Consider the following 19,611-nt stretch of genomic DNA (forward strand, 5'->3'; position numbering starts at 1 on the left):
ATTTACGTTTTTCTTTTTTTTTGCTATAAATAGCGTGGAAATAAATAGCAATTTTTAATAAGGGACAGGGAACGATCAAAAATCTTTATGATTTTATTAACGCTAATTCACTTCACACGTTCTCCAAAGGCACCAGATGATTCTGCTTGTGCTAAGAAGTCACCTCAGATGTTAAGAAATAAGCTCAGGCCAGCTGTTAATTGGTGTTAGATATTGTGGCTGGCTATTTGAAAACTGTGGCTGAGCTCGCATCTTAGCAACCTGACAACTGCGAATGTATAACCCAAGTAAGTGTGACTGGAGAATTTATGCCCCAGCTTTCTGTGATTGTGGTCCGCATACGTTAGCATTCTGTGACTGGTGGATGCATGCCTTAGCAGTCTATGTGATTGGTGATTACATTTGTTAGCACTCTGTGATTGGTGACTGCAGACCCTAGCTATTTGTGATCGGCGAATACATGCCTTGTCACACCGTGATTGGTGTTTGCACGTGTTGTCACTCTGTGATTGGTGGACGCATGCGTTGCCACTCTTTGATTTGTGTATGCATGCCTGAGCACTATATGACTGGTGAGTGCAGCCCCGGCCATACCCAGCGGCATGCCGATGCCGTAGCCCTTGGTGTCCAGCAGGCCGCCGATCTGCGTGAGGTTGCAGTTGCGCTGCCGGTGGTACTCGTTCATGGTGCTCTCCAGCAGGTAGGCATAGTTGGAGTTGAGAACGCGAGCGATCCCCTCCTCCGTGCTCTTCACAAACACGCCAGGCTGTTTGGAGTGCATGTAATTCCACATGCGCTGGTACGTCTGGTACCGTGAGTTCTGTGAGAAAGGGCGAGCGACCCCAGAGAGGATGGAGGGCGAGGAGGGGGGGGACATGTGATAGACAGCATTGTTTATTTTTAATAAGAATGGTGGGATATAGAGGAAGGTAAGAAGGTGCTACAAGAATGAGTGAGTGGGGATTAGGGAATTCAGTTTTTACAGGTTTCTTTAGTTTATTTCTTATTTTTTTATTTGCCTGTATTTTTCTCAGGGATGCAGTTCCTAGGAGGCACCAACAGGGGTCGCCGCACAACTGTCTGACTCATCCAGCACTAAAGGAGGATTTACCTGAAAGAATGTCATGGTGGAGCCGCCGTGCATGGTGCCGTACTCGATGGCCGTCTGGTCAGCCAGGTCGTCCACGGACTCGATGGGCACCTCCATCCTCTGCACGGTGAGGAAGGCGGCCAGGTTGGCGGTGTAGGAGGAGATGATGATGAGTGTGAAGGCCCACCTGCAGGGGGCAGCAAAACCTCTTCAGCTCATGAGGCCACGCAGCAAGATACCTGATATAATGTGGTCTGGAGGCAAGCCGGTGCATGTATGTGCGTGTGTGTGTGTGTGTGTGTGTGTGTGTGTGCGTGTGTGTGTGTGTGTGTGTGCGTGTGTGTGTGTGTGTGTGGATTTGTATAGATCACATCTGGGGACCAAAATGTCCCCAAAGTGCAGTAAAACCTGAAACTTCCTTACTTTTGGGGACACTTCTTCAGGTCCCCATTTCCATAACCTCAATTTAATAAAAAATCTGTGAATGCAATGAAAAAAAGTAAAAGTCTTATATTTTGGTTGGTTACTTATGGTTAAGGTTAGGGCTGGGTGGGGGTTAAGGGTGTCGTGATTGGGATCAGGGTTTTACCCCATATGAATGAATGGACTCGTCCCCATTTAGATAGATAGACCAACTTGTGTGTGTGTGTGTGTGTGTGTGTGTGTGTGTGTGTGTCTCAGGATCATACCCACCAGACACCACTGACGCAGCGTGTGGACAGAGCACGGGGGGCGATAGCAGAGCCCTGCTGCATAAACCCCCCCACAGGAAACCAAAAGCTGTTGCCCAGGGAGTACTGGTTGAGCACCAGGTTACAGCGCCCTCTCTGGCAGGGATGAGGATTGTACCATTCATAAGGAGTAAGTCTATGTTCAGGATGAATAGGAAAAAGTACAAAGATATAATTATCCTCATAAAGTACATTTTATCACGCATGGACAATGGGAACCATCCAGAACCATATATACAGCAACACAGAATACATACAGCAAAGCTGTATATAATATCATATCCACTGCAGTGCAGATGCAAAGATTCTATATATGTATATATCTATTTATTTTATATATGCTGCACTACATGGACACCAGTACGGGGAGTGGGGGGCACCCGGGGGCCTGTGCTCAGGTAACTTTCAGAGCATCATTAAGAATGCAGAGAGAAACAATCACGGAAAAATTACTGACGAATAACTTAATGAAAGTAATCAGCTTGTCCATGCTTCCCCAATGCAATAACAGCGTCCTGAATGTATAGGGTCTGTGTACGGAAAGGTCTTGTGTGTAGCGAGTATCACATTATCTTTCAGAGCAGCAGTAGTCTAAGCCCTTGAGAGAGAATCTGTGCATTGAAAAATCACCAGTGTGCCTCCATCGGGCTACTGTGGCGCACTGGAGAGCTACCAGCTGTCAGAGGTGCTTACTAAAGCTGGACCTGAAAAAGCTCAAGGCAGTGGTGGTGGAATTTTTCAGATGAATCGCACTGTATAGGAGAGGCAGTTCTTGGGATGCACCAGCAGGGGTCGCCACGCGGCTGCCCGACTCACCTCGCCACCAGGAACAGCACACAGCTGACGGCCAGGTAGGCGAGCAGCATGAAGAGCCAGACTCCGGGAGAGAACGGGTCCAGGAAGGAGAAGTATCCCGGTCTGCGGGCCTGAGACACACACACACACACACACACACACACACACACACACACACACACACAGATTAGATATTTACACTGCAGCTGCGTCCCAGAGCTACACGTCGGTAATCACTCATCCTATAACGGTATTTCACCACCGGGAAGGAATTAGCTGTGGGGCAGTAAATAGTTTAAACGGTCACAGTTAGAATTACAGCACGACTACGGAATATAGGCGAGTTATGACTGGTCTCTCTAATTTATTACCCGACTTCGGTGCTTTTGGAATCCGGCCAAACAAAGCACTTATTCACACCGGTTGTGCACATCCCACCCCCCGCCACTTTAGAGTAACAGTCAATCGACATGTTTGTCGCTAGCTTGAATCCGTCCTTTTGCGCCAAGCCCGCCAATCACCACTAAGGTGACCCGGACGGACGGCGTGCTTTATAAAATGTGACACTTTAAAAATATTAGCGCATCACAACTTATTATTTAGTTCAAGGATGGCCACAATGGGGCTCCGGTTTAACGCTGGTCATTAATCTCCCAGCTTTGTGACACAAATCTGCATCAGGTCACATTTCAAAGTCCGTCCCTGTTCCTGCATCCCCCTGTGACTTACTATGGACCGTAAGCGTATAAAGGTGCCCTCTGAAGAGTCTTAAATAAGCTTTGAAATGATGCTCGTATTTGTCTCACCCAGAGAAAACTGAAAACTTTAAATGAGAAGAGAGAAAAACAGACCCAAAGTCTTTTCAAAGGTCCTGCCAGAGATCCCATGTTTGTTACGTATGGCGGTGAGACAACTGTTTGTCTTATTGATTTATGGTAATACTTCATATGGACATTCCCTTATTTTACGCCGTCACAGAGACAGATGCATTGCACTCCCCCCTTGCCTACAGGCGGCGAGGAGTTGAAGGGAGCCGGGTCAATTATCACTCTACAGGAGTGTGGATCATTGTGCGACCTTACGGAGCAGAGCCACCTGCTGAAAAACAGCGACGGACCCGGCGAACTGACGCACAGCGACTCTCTGTGCATGAATGGAAACAACAACAAACGTAGAAGGGAAAAAAAGGCTAGCCCACTCAGGGTATTATCTGCAGGCCACTTCTGAAAACAGAACGATGGTATCCGGACAGCTATTAGCTAATGGAGTTTAACCATAGATCAACAGGTATGGATTGTGCAATGGAACAGGATGCTGAATGAGATTTTGAAATTACGCTTAATTTCTCCTTTGCACATGTACAGTGAGATGCTTCTGATCACATATCCCATCTTACACTCCTTTCAGACATATGCACACATGCACATGGACACATATATAGTTAAGTGTGAAGCTGAGAATCTTCTGAGCCATACGACCCCCCCAAAGGGTGCACCCTGTGGCTGTGAGGTCCACTCGAAAATGAAAGAGAGGTCTCCAGTTTCCGAGGGCAGTGCTTCTCAATCCGGTCCTCAAGGACATCCAGACAGTCCACATTTTTGGTCCAACACAACTGTGTTTGATGTTCTTGATTGGCTGAGGGAGCAAAAAAGTGAACTTTCCCACTGCACCAGGTACCGAATTTTTGGTACTTTGAGAAGTACCCGAAAGTACGGTACTTTTTTAAAAAAACTTCTTTTATCATTTTTTTCTGCGTTTGCAACTGTTTTCAAGGCGGCGTATGTATTGTGTTTCAGCGCTACTTGCATAGCCAATCAGGTCCCACCCGAAAGTACTAAAGTACCAAAGAAGTACCCCAGCTGGTTTGGTACTTTTGGTACTGGTACTCGAGCGGAAGTCAATGTAAAAGTGAAAGTACCGAAAGTACTGTACTTGGTGTGGTGAAAACGTAACCTAAGTGTCCCCATTTGCTGTAAATGTTTGCATGTGGCCTGAAGGTTAAAGCTTTTCTTTAGAGCCAAAGCAAAGTGTCACTGTCTACGTACTTACAGGCTGTCATATAATGTGGGAGCTGAATGATGTGAAGACGTCAGCTTAGGTCAAAGACACATGAGCGTCACGGCAGTTGGATGACACCGGAATGTCATTTTAGCCTATTTATGTTAGAGCATCACAGTAGTACAATGATATAATGTAGCTAACCGATTGGCATGAGGACGCCACGTTAGCTACATGACGTGAGGTCACGTTGGCCGAATGACAAGAGGATGTCACATTAGCTGAGCGACATTAGCATAAACCAGTCTGCCCAGCCTTCCACCTCGCAGAGTACGGGATCTTCTTACCGGCGTCACCGGTTCATTTTCGTTCACCTTTTTCATTGACTCTTCATGGCCTCAGCTCATTCATGTTTTATATCGTACACCTCAGTACCAGTGCGTTGCTGTGTTCCAGTGGGCAGTTAGACTTAATTTAGCAGACATACATTTTTCAGAAGGCAGGGTCAGACAGTCCCTAGAGCAGTTGAAACGTAAGGGCCTTGGCTCAAGGGCCCAACAATAAAATCGCACTGCCAAGCAGGGGACTTGAACCAGCAACCTCCCGGTCAGAAGCACCGTATGCTGAGCCACACACCACCCACCAAGAGAGGTCCACCGAGGTGATCCAAACCTTCCACCACCTGGAGCAATTTTCTGCATTTTAGGCACAGTTCCAGTGTCACACTGGGACAATCCACATGTGGAGCTGCTGTTCATCTGTGTGAGATGTGAGATGCCCCCTGCCAAAGCAGTTTAAACCGGCCATATCCAGATGGCCACATCAGACTCCGGACACAGGACAGTTGAGCTCCGTTCCTGCTGCCAGCTCCAGCAGCCGTTCCTCCGCGGTCACCATCAAAGGAGCGTAACGAGCAGCAGTCTGTTTCCGTGTAATCCATGCGCAGTGAAAATGCAGTGCCGCCCAGGGGCCTGGGCTTGCTCTCTTATACGCTCCTGCCCATCGATTCATTGGCAGCAGCTCCCATGATTCCTTGCAACCCCCCCGGACCCATCCACGCTAGGCTGCATTTATACTGGAGCCACCAAAGTCCAAACCTGTGACCCTCTGGTGGCCCAGAGGAAGAGCAATGCATGCAGGAAGACACCCAGTGGGCGGGAACAATTCTGATTGGCCGGCCGACATCAGCCCTCATGCTGGCGATAAACATCAGGGCCTCATCCTATTCCATTCTGAATTCCAAATTGCTATTGACCTTTCGGGGGGGAGGTGACTCCCCTTGGAGTTTCAGATAGGTAGTGGGGGCAGCGCTCCTGGGCGCACGCTGTCGTAATTGATCGAGAGCGGCTGTGGAGATTGGTGTGTTAGATCGGCCAGCGTGAGCGATTACCCCAGGCAGCCCCTCCTCTCAGGATGGGTCCTCCATTATACCCCCCCCCCCCCCCCCCCCCCCGAGCCAGTGGGTTGGAACACAGCGGATTGGATAAAAACATTCCTAGTGGAGCTTCAAAAGAGAGGAAACTCCTCGCATCATTTGCGTTGACCTTAGCCCTTGGTGATGCCATAGTGAAGGAATGCCCATAGACCACCTAGAAAGTTCTGCAATGCTCCTGATCCCGCCCCCCCCCCCACCTCTCCAGGTAGAGCTAGGGGTGGGGGATGTATGCATGTTGCAGGCTGGAGGCTTGAGGGAGGGGTGTGATGGCAGGGAGGTAACTGGAATGGCCCACTGGATCAGAGCTACAGTACTAACTGGATGGCAGCCAGCAGTGAGCTCAATGGGTCACCTTGGATTTGGGGGGGGGGCATTTCAGAATTAATATAGATAATCTGAGTAATTATACACAAGCTCTAAAACAGGCAGACTGGTACAGAGCTTCTGCTGCCTCCTGGGCTGCGGAACCGGCTAAAACTGGGAGATCCTGGGTGACAGTGCTACTTGGTGTTACCTGCAGACCCCCCACCCTTCCCGGGCCCCTGCAGACCCCACACCCTTCCTGGAAAACTGCAGACCTCCCACCCTTCCTGGGCCCCTGCAGACCTCCCACCCTTCCCGGGCCCCTGCAGACCTCCCACCCTTCCTGGAAAACTGCAGACCCCCTACCCTTTCCGGGCCCCTGAAGACCTCCCACCCTTCCTGGAACACTGCAGAGCTCCCACCCTTCCCGGGCACCTGCAGACCCCCCACCCTTCCTGGGCCCCTGCAGACCTCCCACCCTTCCCGGGCCCCTGCAGACCCCCCACCCTTCCCAGGCCACTGCAGACCCCACACCCTTCCTGGAAAACTGCAGACCTCCCACCCTTCCTGGGCCCCTGCAGACCTCCCACCCTTCCCGGGCCCCTGCAGACCCCCCACCCTTCCCAGGCCCCTGCAGACCCCCCACCCTTCCTGGGCCCCTGCAGACCTCCCACCCTTCCCGGGCCCCTGCAGACCCCCCACCCTTCCCAGGCCCCTGCAGACCCCACACCCTTCCTGGAAAACTGCAGACCTCCCACCCTTCCCGGGCCCCTGCAGACCTCCCACCCTTCCTGGAAAACTGCAGACCCCCTACCCTTTCCGGGCCCCTGAAGACCTCCCACCCTTCCTGGGCCCCTGCAGACTCCCACCCTTCCCAGGCTCCTGCACACCTCCACCCTTCCCGGGCCCCTGCAGACCCCCCACTCTTCACGGGCCCCTGCAGACCTCCCACCCTTCCTGGAAAACTGCAGACCCCTACCCTTCCTGGGCCCCTGCAGACCCCACACCCTTCCCGGGCCCCTGCAGACCTCCCACCCTTCCTGGAAAACTTCAGACCCCCTACCCTTTCCGGGCCCCTGAAGACCTCCCACCCTTCCTGGGCCCCTGCAGACCTCCTACCCTTTCCGGGCCCCTGAAGACCTCCCACCCTTCCTGGAACACTGCAGAGCTCCCACCCTTCCTGGGCCCCTGCAGACCTCCCACCCTTCCCAGGCTCCTGCACACCTCCACCCTTCCCGGGCCCCTGCAGACCCCCCACTCTTCACGGGCCCCTGCAGACCTCCCACCCTTCCTGGAAAACTGCAGACCCCTACCCTTCCTGGGCCCCTGCAGACCCCACACCCTTCCCGGGCCCCTGCAGACCTCCCACCCTTCCTGGAAAACTGCAGACCCCCTACCCTTTCCGGGCCCCTGAAGACCTCCCACCCTTCCTGGAAAACTGCAGACCTCCCACCCTTCCTGGGCCCCTGCAGACCCCCCACCCTTCCCGGGCCCTTGCAGACCCCCCGCCCTTCCTGGAAAACTGCAGACCTCCCACCCTTCCTGGGCCCCTGCAGACCCCCCACCCATCCCGGGCCCTTGCAAACCCCCCACCCTTCCTGGAAAACTGCAGACCCTCTACCCTTCCTGGAAAACTGCAGACCTCCCACCCTTCCTGGGCCCCTGCAGACCCCCCACTCTTCACGGGCCCCTGCAGACCTCCCACCCTTCCTGGAAAACTGCAGACCCCTACCCTTCCTGGGCCCCTGCAGACCCCACACCCTTCCCGGGCCCCTGCAGACCTCCCACCCTTCCTGGAAAACTGCAGACCCCCTACCCTTTCCGGGCCCCTGCAGACCCCCCACCCATCCCGGGCCCTTGCAAACCCCCCACCCTTCCTGGAAAACTGCAGACCCTCTACCCTTCCTGGAAAACTGCAGACCTCCCACCCATCCCGGGCCCTTGCAGACCCCCCACCCTTCCTGGAAAACTGCAGACCTCCCACCCTTCCTGGGCCCCTGCAGACCCTCCGCCCTTCCTGGGTTCCTACCTACCCAGTGCCATCTCTTACCAGGTGCACTCTGTACAGGATGCTGATGCCCAGGGTCATGAATGGCTTGGAGAAGTCGATGACCTTCTCCCTCTCTGATGTGATGGTCAGTCCGGCCACAGCCAGGTCAGCTTTCTGGGGTGGGGGGAGAGGGATAAAGCAAAGATATGGGTAACGGAGTCAATCAGCCTCTAGGACGTCTGTCTGGACAGGGGGCTGCCAGCTAGGGGGAGAGACTTACAGGGGCCCATACACTAGGAGGTGCTACGCCTCGAGGAAAATGGAACAATCAATCCACTGGAACTGACCCTTTACCGACACCCCCTCTGCAAATTTAATCCACCCCAGGCAAGGGGCCTCAACTCAAATTTTGCTTAGGGCCACAAAAAGGGTTGGCCCAACCCTGGGGGGTAGGGGCACTGGCTATTATTTTCCATGTTTTTGTGTGGCTCTGGTTCCACGGAGGGACATTATGGAAGGAGAATTACTCCGAGCACCATCTCGGCCGCATCAGCAAGTAGTGCTGAGCAGCATGGGGGGGGGGGGGGGGGGGGGGGGGGGGGGTCCGTGAGCAGGTCCAAAACCGGGCCTGTCTCATAAGTTATTAACTGGCGAAGTTTTATGGTGGTGCTGTACCGAGTGCAGAGTGCTGGGCGCAGCATGAATGTTTAACGACGGAGGCCGATGGACACGGCGGCACTAACGACCGAGAGACAGGGCAACCGGGGAAGCTGAAATAAAATAAAAACACGCCAGTTTGTGTGTGTGTGTGTGTGAGGGGGGGGGACTAGGGATGACATGGACTGAACTTTTGATAATTAAGTCGGGAGATGTTGCGGAGAACAGCCTCCAGACACAACGCCCCACTACGGCAGGATCTCCCCTCCCAGTGGCCTCCCCAGCAGGCAAATGCAACACTCTGCAACTCCTGCAAACACAAACGGAGGCAGCCACTTGTGGGGGGACACACAAAACAGAACAAAACAAAATAAAAACACACTCAATTTATGCGGCTATGAAACCCGGTATGGATTCTGAGGCGGCCTGTCATGTCACATGCCCACATCGGCTTTCTGAAGTCACTGCTGCAATGTCAACTCACAATTCATCAGCCTCTGGCCTGTTCCTCGTGGGACGACGTGTGAGTATGATGAATGGAGATTTAAACATGCAAGAAGACATTCAGAGAGGATCGAAACCATCCATCTGACGGGCTGGGTCATTCACTGATAATGAGAGTCACGGACATCCACCCACCATCTAGTTTTGACTCGTTTGCCATTCTCCTTACTCATATCCCTGACCCCGAATCAAAAATACCCCCCCCCCCATCCAAAAACATCAGTATCGTCTGCATATCTTCCTCCAGACCCACCCGGTTGTCATTTATTCAAATACAAGTTATGGTCCACTGAGGCTTATCCAGGCACAAAAAACGTAAACAGAGGTCAAACTAATAGTGAAGAAATCCCTCTTGTATTGTTTGAAGACGGATGCTGTTGAGAGGTCGCCGGTCCTCTTTCTGCGGCAGGCAGGGAGCCGGCTGTCTCTCTCCTCTGTTGCTTTTTTCCCCACAGAATTCACACTTCATTGTTACCGCTCTCTGCTAGATGCAAAATGCTAATTATCAGTGACCTCCTGCCCGCATCTCTTCCTTCTTTCCTTTCTGCCCCTTCTGTTTTAATAGCGTCCCTTGGTGATCCTCTTCAGGGCAGATTCTAGGATATTAAAGGTGGGAGGGGTTAAGAGGGGTCGTAATTCATACAGAGGAGCCAACCATATCATTAGCCAATGATAAGTTTTGAATCGGTGAGTGACGGGAAGGGGGAACGCCAGGGACCAATCAGCTTTCAGCTGCGGCCAGTGTCCCTGTGGCCCCGCCCCTCTATAGTTCTCTGCTTCTTCCCCTACATGGAGGCCGTTCCTCTACTCTCTTTCTCTAGCATCACCTTATGATGTGAAGAACAATCCAGACAGTTTTAACAAAAAAAATAATAAATAAATCATGCAGTTGTGATCATTTTGTTGGGTACAAAATACATGGCTGAATAACCACAATCATCAAACAAAAACATAAAACCGACGTAGAAGCTCCTTCAGCAGTGCAGGCCGGGTGGAGGGTGGATGTAACCCGGTTTTTGCTGCAGTATTATATTGATTTCCTGACTCTGCCTTCTTTATATTTTTCTGCTCCAAGACGAAACACAACAGGACACCTTTTAGATCATTAATTTACGGGGCCCTCCAGGTCGTTATCTGGCTTCCGTGCAACAACTTCCCCGCTAACACCTTTAGTGGGAGTTATGGAATTCCACGCGGTACTTCGACATTCTTGGCAGTGACTGTTTATCGTTGTCCATTATTTATGGTTACTGTTCATTGGGGCAGTGGTGGCCTAGTGGTTAGGGAAGTACATTTGTGAGTGAAAGGTTGCTGGTTTGAATCCCTGACCAACATACTTCCTCTGGGTGTTGAATTAGCTGTTCATAGATGTCACATACAGTTTGGGTTAAAGGCAGAGGGCACATTTTGTTGTGGTTTGTCAACAATGACAATTTTTCACTTAAAGTATTTTTACTATCATCTATCTATCTATCTATCTATCTATCTATCTATCTATCTATCTATCTATCTATCTATCTATCTATCTATCATCCTTCCATCCATCCATCCATCCATCCATCCATCCATTTATCCTTCCATCCATCCTTCCATCCATCCTTCCATCCATCCTTCCATCCCTCCATCCATCCTTCCATCCATCCATCTAGCTGGGTAGTGTAAAAGATTTGGTACAATGTTCCAGACGGACCTTGTTAAGACGTATATCACTGTTACTGCTTTCCTAAACTACCGAACGGCTCGATCCGTTTCCTGGTTACGCTCCGTGTGCTTCAGCCTAACGCTACGCGCTGAATTTTTCTAACGCTAGCTGATAAAACCCTCCATAACAGGCAAAAGGTCATTTTTCATTTAGAAATACACGGAAATCACAGGAATGACGCGATGCATTTTACAGCGCTACACGTGTGAGCTGACAGTCAGTAAGACTCCACACAGTGGAGGTCAACAAGGCATCGACGCGCAGCTCCAGGGAGACGTGCCAGAGGGCGCTGGCGAGTCGGCCCAGGCCCTTTATGTTTCTGTAATCGCTCTGCCCCTGTACTAACCCTGCAAATGGAGACAGGTCCAGGTTGACCAGACCGCTGTTTCACACCCAGCCACTGAATACAGTCATTAAGGTCTATTCAGTGAACTTCTTTTAGCGTTTCCTGGACAGCTATATAAAATCCCATTTACTAAACAAATCCAATTTACCTTAACGAGCGGACAAAATAGCCCCGTCAGAAAATAATTGGGTGAAACTCTGTAATTGAGTAGATTGCTTCAAGTCATATTTTTTCTCAAACAAATATCTCCAAGTCAGGGTGAAAAAGAAATTCACTGAACACAGAAATTTCATTTTGTCAGATAAATGGCGTCAACATAAAGTGAAACGGCATGCAGTTAAATGGCTCTTTTAGCGTTTGGCTGTATGAGGGAAGGACCTGGAATGCTGCTGCTCATTAAAGTAAATCATTACTTAGAGGAGGGAGGATCAATTCAATGACTGTGCTGTGCCATCAGTGTGATCTTAGTGGTGAGCTAAAGCATCATTTTTTTTATTAATCATGAAAAACGATAACTTGAGTCCATTTCCCTTAATAACAATGGTGCCCCCTGCTGGCCAGAATAGATGGTTTCGCAACACGACAATCACTGTCCAGTCGTGAGTGTGCGATGATCCCTCCCGAGCCTTATTCAGACCATTGCTAGGGCCAAGACAGTGCTTGTCATCCTCAGTTCACAAGTATCACTGTGTTAGCTGGGCTTTTTCTTCAGATAAAACATTCAATTAACAAGTCTTGATAAGCAAGTGCAAATTAATGATCTAAATGTTATAGTGCAACACGGACATTTGCAGGGGTACTCTGCTGAATGTGTTGAACTTGATCTGGTTCATTCAAATTACCACTCAGCTTAATTAGCATTCATCAGTCATCTAGTTACTTAATTGTTCAGGAGTTATTAAGTACTCTAAGTACTGAAGTAATCAATTATGATAATGGATGGCACAGTACTATTGCTTTAATGGCCAAAAAAATGAAAAAGAGTATATAATTTCAGCCTTCCTACCAGTACAAACACTAATGTAAATGTAATAAGCGAATTCACAAATGTCAAGACAGACTAAACACCGCTGGGAATGCAATCGACAGCTCAATTATGCATAATTATCCAAGACGTCTGGCCAGAGCAAAAAATATTACAGATCTCTGTCCTCCAGGTGCAGAGCCGCGAACCATCGTGGCTGCGGCCTACGATCTGCGGCCTACGATCTGCGGCCTACGATCTGCGGCCGAACACAGACCTGCCAGGAGGACGGGCTCCCTCATGGACCATGGACCATGACCACAGCTGGCACCTCGCTTTTATTAAAGCAGCCTCATTTTCTGTTTTCTATAATGTTAGCTTGCCCAAGGAAGAGTTGGGTAGCTAATTGACCTTGGACCCCCCAGAAGGTTTTTATTTTTCGCTCGTGGGAGTTTTTCTTAATCAAAAATGTTCTGAGGGCAGAAGGAAAAATGATTGGTTCAGAGAGATAACCAATCAGATTATAGAGGAGGCGGGTCCAAGCAATTAGAGGAGGCGAAACCAAGAGACGGACACACATAAACCAGAATTGCTTGGACCCGCCTCCTCTATAATCTGATTGGTTATCTCTCTGAACCAATCATTTTTCCTTCTGCCCTCAAAACATTTTTTGCGCAAGTAAAACTCCCATAAGCTTTTCTTCTATGGTTCCTCTTCTCTGTTGTCTTCTCGAATTCTTTCACTCTTTCATTTTTCCCCGTTTCATGCTCTGCTTTGCATAAACAACGCAGTAAGATATTGCTACACGTTCTTGCGCTACAACTTGGACTAAGTCTCAATTCAATGAAACTGAACCAGCATCTTCAGAAATATACGATACCTGATAGGAAGCTCCAGTTACAGCTAGAACTCAAACCAGCAAGTCTTTGATAAGTCCTGCAGGTGACGAGACAGGCCTGAGGCTCCCGAAAATTTGGGGGATAACACTGCACCGGGGGGGCAGTTAGGAGTGCTTAAGAAGGTGCTGTGGGTCAGAGCAGGGGTTCTCACCCGGGAGATGAGCTCGCCGACCATGCCCGTCCAGGTGCCGTTGGCCCCCGGCACGCCGTAGACGCCATCGCCAACCAGCTGGATGCGGTAGTTGAACTTAAGGATGTGGGCCAGCTCCCTCAGCATGTCCATGCAGAAGCCCTCGTAGCGATCATTACCCTGCAGGTCCTGGTGGTTCTCCCGCAGCATCACATATGGATTCTCCTGTGGGGGGGGGGGGGTGACACATAACTCCGCCCTTAGGGACACTCCCTAGGTACACACATGAACCAGAAGGAGCCTGGTATCCAGAATAACTCCACTTAATACACTTCCTATTATATTCGGATATAACCACTTCTTGATACCTGGACAGATTCATTTCTTAACATATATTTTATTCTCAAGGATGTAATATCAGGCAAATTTTTACTGAGAAGCAGTAAAACAGCTTAGATTACATCCTGGAGCACATGAATACAGTTCTCAGAGGTGCACACTTACTGTGAGCGGTATAACCTTTAACATGAGATATCCTTCAAGTTCAATGCCAGCCTTGAAAGAAATGTTTAAAGCCTTTGTAGGTAATCTGAGCCACCCCCCCCCCTAAAAAAAACAAGACGCCTCTATTTTCTTCATTCTCCCCTGTTTTGAGGGCTGGAGATACTCATACTGGGCCATTAAGACAGATCTCTCGGTACCTCTTGTCGCCATGGCAACGCTCCCCCAGCAGGCTGGAGCCCAGCCTCTCGTCCAAGCACCTTTATAACGTTTGTCAAGCGACTTTAATTCAGCCCGGCTGGAGGTCACGGCGTCGGGAAGCCGCCAAACGCTGTCGACACGCTCCATCTCCGCGGAAATCATTCAGGCCAAAGTCAAAGAGCATCTGCAGCCTCTGCTGGGTTACCGCGGCGATGGGAGCAGGCCGACACCCACCACGGAGCATCGTCCCGCCTTATAGCTTAGTTTTGACCATGAGTCACTGTGGGAGGGGGTGGCAGTTAAAAGAGAGGTGAAAATTATGGACTAAAGAACTTGGTGGGGGTAGGGAGACAGGCAAGCCTTTGAGATGGCCACAGGCTGTTAGCTTGTTAAAATCCCCCCCCCCTCCACCTGCCACCACCAGACAGACCGCCCTGGGAATGGCCACATGACACCCAGGGGCAGGTGCAATATATATGCAAATTCAGGGTCCACGGCACAGTGCTTAGCAAATGGCCCCGTCCCGCAACACCGAGTTTATTACGGAGACACTGCTTGGGTCCGTTTGGGCTCAACCCTGCAGCCAAAAGGTCAAGGTAGCTGGGGGGGGGGGGGGAGGGGGTGGCAAGGCTAATAAGCAAACTCTCTCTGAGGTACATTAAAAGGTCTTGTATGTCTCCCAGCCCCCCAGGAAAAGACACTGTTAATTAACGCAGGCCTAAGTGCCCTTGTACCGATACGTGAGTGAGAGGTTCCTCCGCCTGAGCAAATGCTGTGTCAGAGAGATGCACACAGGAATGGGCGCCCAATCGACGCATCCATCATAAAACTCACTCACCAATCGATAGACAATGTGTTGATATTCAGCGTTAACAGAGTCACAAAATAAACGCCTTTTAATCTGGGGCATAGGATGGGTGATAATTCATACCGAAGGCTCAACTTTATCATTGGCCAATGACATGCTTTGAATCGGTGATTGACAGGCGAGGCAGCACTCCGGAGGCCAATCAGCTTTCGGCAAGGCCCAAAGCCCTGCTGCCAGAAGCATGCATCCCTGCTTCTTATATATTGAAGTTGGTTTGGCTCCCCTATCTGCGTAGCTTTATTAGGCTTCCATCCGGAAAGGTTTTCTTCGTTCACAGATGCGACAGCTGATCTGACCGCAAATGCTGCACGTGTCACTGCCGTGATGTTCCTGGGAGGTGGAGAGAACGTCCTGCTTCAGGAAGGACGCAGGACGCTGCCAAACGGAGCCAGGGCTACCGCCCAGTCAGACAGGGGTCACAGAGCCTAGTGCCCCACACTGGTCCACTGTCACCTGTAGTCAGCAAATGATAGAACTCTCAGGCTCCTGCGTGGGTCTGGGAGGTCAGAGGTCCTGAGCCACGCCCACCGCCCGCGCACCTGAGGCTGTTAACGAGGCGTGGTGCATCTCCGTGACAGTTTGCTCAGTCGCCCCGGATGACAGCTCACGCCTTGTCGCCGTGCCCTCAGCACTTGTACCCCACCGACATCACGAGGTTCGAAAAGGGAAGAGTTGTGAGGCTTAGCTAGGCCTGCAAGCTTCACATACGTCCAAAAGCTGAAGCACACCTGCCCGGGCACTGTTCCTGTGTATCACGACGATTCAGAATACATACAAGATATACAAGATACTACAATGACATAATGTAGTAATGGATCGCTGCGCGCTCTTGTCGAGCGCCTTAGGGCGACTCTGTTGTGAAAGGCGCTATATGAAAATAACTTGAATTCACTTGAATTTAATTAAATCCAAGAAAAAAATGGAAAAATAACTTAAAGATGCCTCCATAAAGCATTCACCTATTTAACAAAAAAATTTAAAACCTTTTATCAATTATAGGCTTTACCTGTTATGTTTAACCATTATTTTTTATATTTGCAAGTAAAAAGTAAAGGGAAATACATCATAAAATGGTAGTACAACCACATGTCTATGCTTAAATATCTATATGTGTCTGTGTATGTGTCTATGCATATCTGTGCATGCTACCTACGTTTGTGTCTCTATGAATATCTATGTATGTGTGTCTGTCCATGCCTTAATATCTATATGTGTGTGTCATTGCATGTCTATGCATGAATATCTATGTGTGTGTGTGTGTGTCTGAGGGCGGATCTTGTCGCCGCTTGGCAAACAGCACGCCCCGGAAATAAAGACTCGCGGGCGAGCCGTGCTGCTCGCAGCGGAGATAACGGCGACAGGCGTGGCGTGGCGGTGATGAATGAGCGCAGATAAGGTGAAATTGCCCCTCAGTGGCTGTTCATATATAGCCAAAGGACTCATCTGTCTTTGAAGTGAATGTGGAGCCCGGGCTCGGCCCTTCTCCCCGCGCTCGGAGACACCCGCTTCACCTAATAGCCCGTCGCTTCCCACCCAATGCAGAGCCAAACAACCCCGCCATCCCCACCTGCCCCACGCAGCCCAAAACTCACCGTTAATCACAGTTTATCAGGCTTTGATTCTCCACCCTCCCACAAACAAAAATCACAGCTGGTGCCGTCTCTCTCTCCGGGTTTAAGTAACTAAATCTTTTCCATTAATCTTAAGATCTTAGTGGCTCCAGTATCAGGACTCAGTTCTCTCTCACGACAGCCTTTCTCATATAATCTCTATCCTTACAAACATCTACATATCAATCAGCTCTGAGATACATAGAGAGTCTCTCCTTATCCACGAGTGATATGTTCCGATTTCCAAGGGAATAAGGGTGGAGCATTGAGGTGGTTGAGGGCTTTACCATTTTAAAAGGGTCCAGGGGTTAGTATTGGTTAATTTTACCTATTTACATTATTACAATTTATTACCCCCCCTCCCCCCATGCCGCCGATGGTTTATGCTCACGCTAAGACCTGCGGATGGCCGAAACCACGTATAATAGTAAACCATCCATAGGCCCCATATATATCGGGATTTTTGTGTACATAAATACGATGAGGGTTATTTTATGGGTTACGCGCAGCAAGACGTCACCAACAGTAAAAACAGTAAAAATAAAGCACATGGTACAGTAGCATATTCTTGCTTTCTCTGAAATGAAAGGGATTCTGACATTTTGACCTAATTCTCAAGGTGCATTGCGGTGAAGAACGGACCAGGGAAACAGGGAAAGGAGTCGCAGGACCAGGGAAGGATTTATTTGGAAAGCAGCACTGAACACGAGGAAAATAGTAGGCAGTAATGACAAGAGTGCCGTCCTCGAACGCGGACTTAATACACAGGACTAATTAACAACAACAAGGAACAGCTGGTAACAGACAGGGATTCCACACGAGGTAGATGGGGGGCCATGACACACGGGACGAGCAGGGCATGACACAAGGGGTGACAGATCAATGGAAAAACACCTATCAAGGGATGACGGCGCAATAAAAATCATGCTTTTTATACAATTTTATAAGACGTAGCAATGAATGCGATCAGCGAAAATGTTATAAGGAGACCCGGCTGAGAGATCTGCAGGGAAGCACAGGTATGGGGACGAAGGGAGATGAGTCCTGTAGAGGGCGCAACTGAGCTGCTGGGTTTCACTGTCTTACAGGCTGTACCTGCTGGGCACATGCTTTGAACTCTTAAAAAACTGTTTTTTTTTTCTGGAATTTTCCTTTTTTTCCAGACTGCGGAAAAACGGGGATAACAGAAACCACTCTGGGGTCTCATTGAACATATGGAAGCTTCAGATAGGGGTGATTCTATGATTTTGTAAGCCGTGGGAGGGGGGGGGGGGGTTAGATAGATAGATAGATAGATAGATAGATAGATAGATAGATAGATAGATAGATAGATAGATATATATGTTTATTGCCATTTGCAGGTCAGTACAAGTACAACAGGGGCCAACCGTATCATTAGCCAATGATACATTTTGAATTAGTAAGTAACAGGGGGGCGGGGCACTGTAGGGACCAATCAGCTTTCAGCTGGGGCCCCTGGGTGCAGCCCTGGACAGCTTGACCCAACCAGCAGTATTTCCTAAGAAACCCCGCTGGTATGCCTGAAGTGTGGAAGCTCCCCGCTAAAGTTGGGTTATTCAGTCTGATCCTTCCCCCCCCCCCCATACCCCCACCCCTTTCCTGGGGCACCATTTTCTCCATAAAAATCGCAGACAGTATAACAGCCACAGGCGAATTGGCGTCACTCTCAGCATCGGGCCAGAGGACCGAAACGGAAAAATAATGCGACGTGTGCGAGCCGGCGTGTCATGCATCGCATGTGTTTGCGCCTCTGGATGAATTCCTCACAGGCAGGACCTCAGAAGGGAATAAATACGGGATAATTTCCAACCTTAAGTGAGGGAGCAGGGGGTTAAAAAGAAAGAAAAGAAAAATGCGATAAGGCTCTTGGCGGGAAGCGCAGGAGGGGCCACGTGATTCGGGTTGGGGGGGGGGTGTTGCCAAATATAGACAGTCGCAAATTGCTTTTCCCGCTGCATTGATTGCGTCCTGGCCTCATTTACATACCGCACCCGACCGATCCATGGCCTGCTTACGTGTCCTGACTTATAACGTGGGACTCCGGTCCGGGGTCGACGGTCCTGGCCTTGTCCGGCCCTCCCCAGCGTATCACAGACACTTCCCATTGGTGTGAGGATGACTGCCATTTTCACTTCCGTTCCATGTGGTTGTGGGTTAAAATCTCATACAGCAGACGTTCTGAACTGGTTTAGCCTCAATACCCACATTTTTCACTTGGTCATTAACTCACAGCCCAATTAAAAAATTTTTTTAACTAAATTTATTCACAAAAATAGTGCAATAAAGGTAAAAAAAAAAAAACAGTAAGAGAGAGAAAAAAAACAATATTTGTGGATTGGAGATGGGGGTGCTAGGGGGAAATAATTGCCCAGCAAAAAAAAAATGTTGTTAATTTTTTTTGTTAACCACATAGACACCACAACTCACTGTCATCACAGAACCTTCTTTTTTGCCGGTAAAGTCCAATAAAGTCCAGTTTTAGCCAAAAAATAATGGAGGTGATGTTATCATCTTCTCAATTACCGTCTGCTCTTGAATAAAACACTGCATAATTTCCCTATGTACATCGAGAAGGGGTCTAAACTTATCTGGGGGGCAAAATCACTTATGCTGATTATTAATTAATAAGCTATAATTATCATCAATTTCCTTTTAGAGAAGCTCCCAGGGCCCCCCCCCTCTCTGCGTTTGCTCTGCCGATGAGACTCAGGTACCGTCAAAAAACGCAGAGTGTCGTTTGTGATTAATTTAATCACATATTGATTATAAAGCCGCACGCGAGTCTGGTTGTGGTTTTAACAGATTCGCAGCATCAGCATAGAGTTTGGACAAACCCGACTGAAAAACATGCTTTGCAACAAGATAC

The 19,611-nt window shown here is 49.5% G+C and overlaps 1 protein-coding gene across 1 annotated transcript in view; it reads right to left on the bottom strand.

Moving 5' to 3' along the window:
* LOC125712727 (glutamate receptor ionotropic, kainate 4-like) overlaps positions 1–19,611 on the bottom strand; it is a 216,649-nt gene that overhangs the window by 2,190 nt on the left and 194,848 nt on the right. Inside the window, exons 13-18 of the mRNA XM_048983114.1 lie at positions 13,566–13,769; positions 8,403–8,516; positions 2,638–2,747; positions 1,784–1,957; positions 1,112–1,277; positions 595–820 (exon numbers count right to left, since the gene is read on the bottom strand). Of these exons, the coding sequence (XP_048839071.1) occupies positions 595–820; positions 1,112–1,277; positions 1,784–1,957; positions 2,638–2,747; positions 8,403–8,516; positions 13,566–13,769 (994 nt within the window). The remainder of the gene's footprint in view (positions 1–594; positions 821–1,111; positions 1,278–1,783; positions 1,958–2,637; positions 2,748–8,402; positions 8,517–13,565; positions 13,770–19,611) is intronic.

Source organism: Brienomyrus brachyistius, chromosome 18, assembly GCF_023856365.1.
Source record: "Brienomyrus brachyistius isolate T26 chromosome 18, BBRACH_0.4, whole genome shotgun sequence".
NCBI lineage: Eukaryota > Metazoa > Chordata > Actinopteri > Osteoglossiformes > Mormyridae > Brienomyrus > Brienomyrus brachyistius.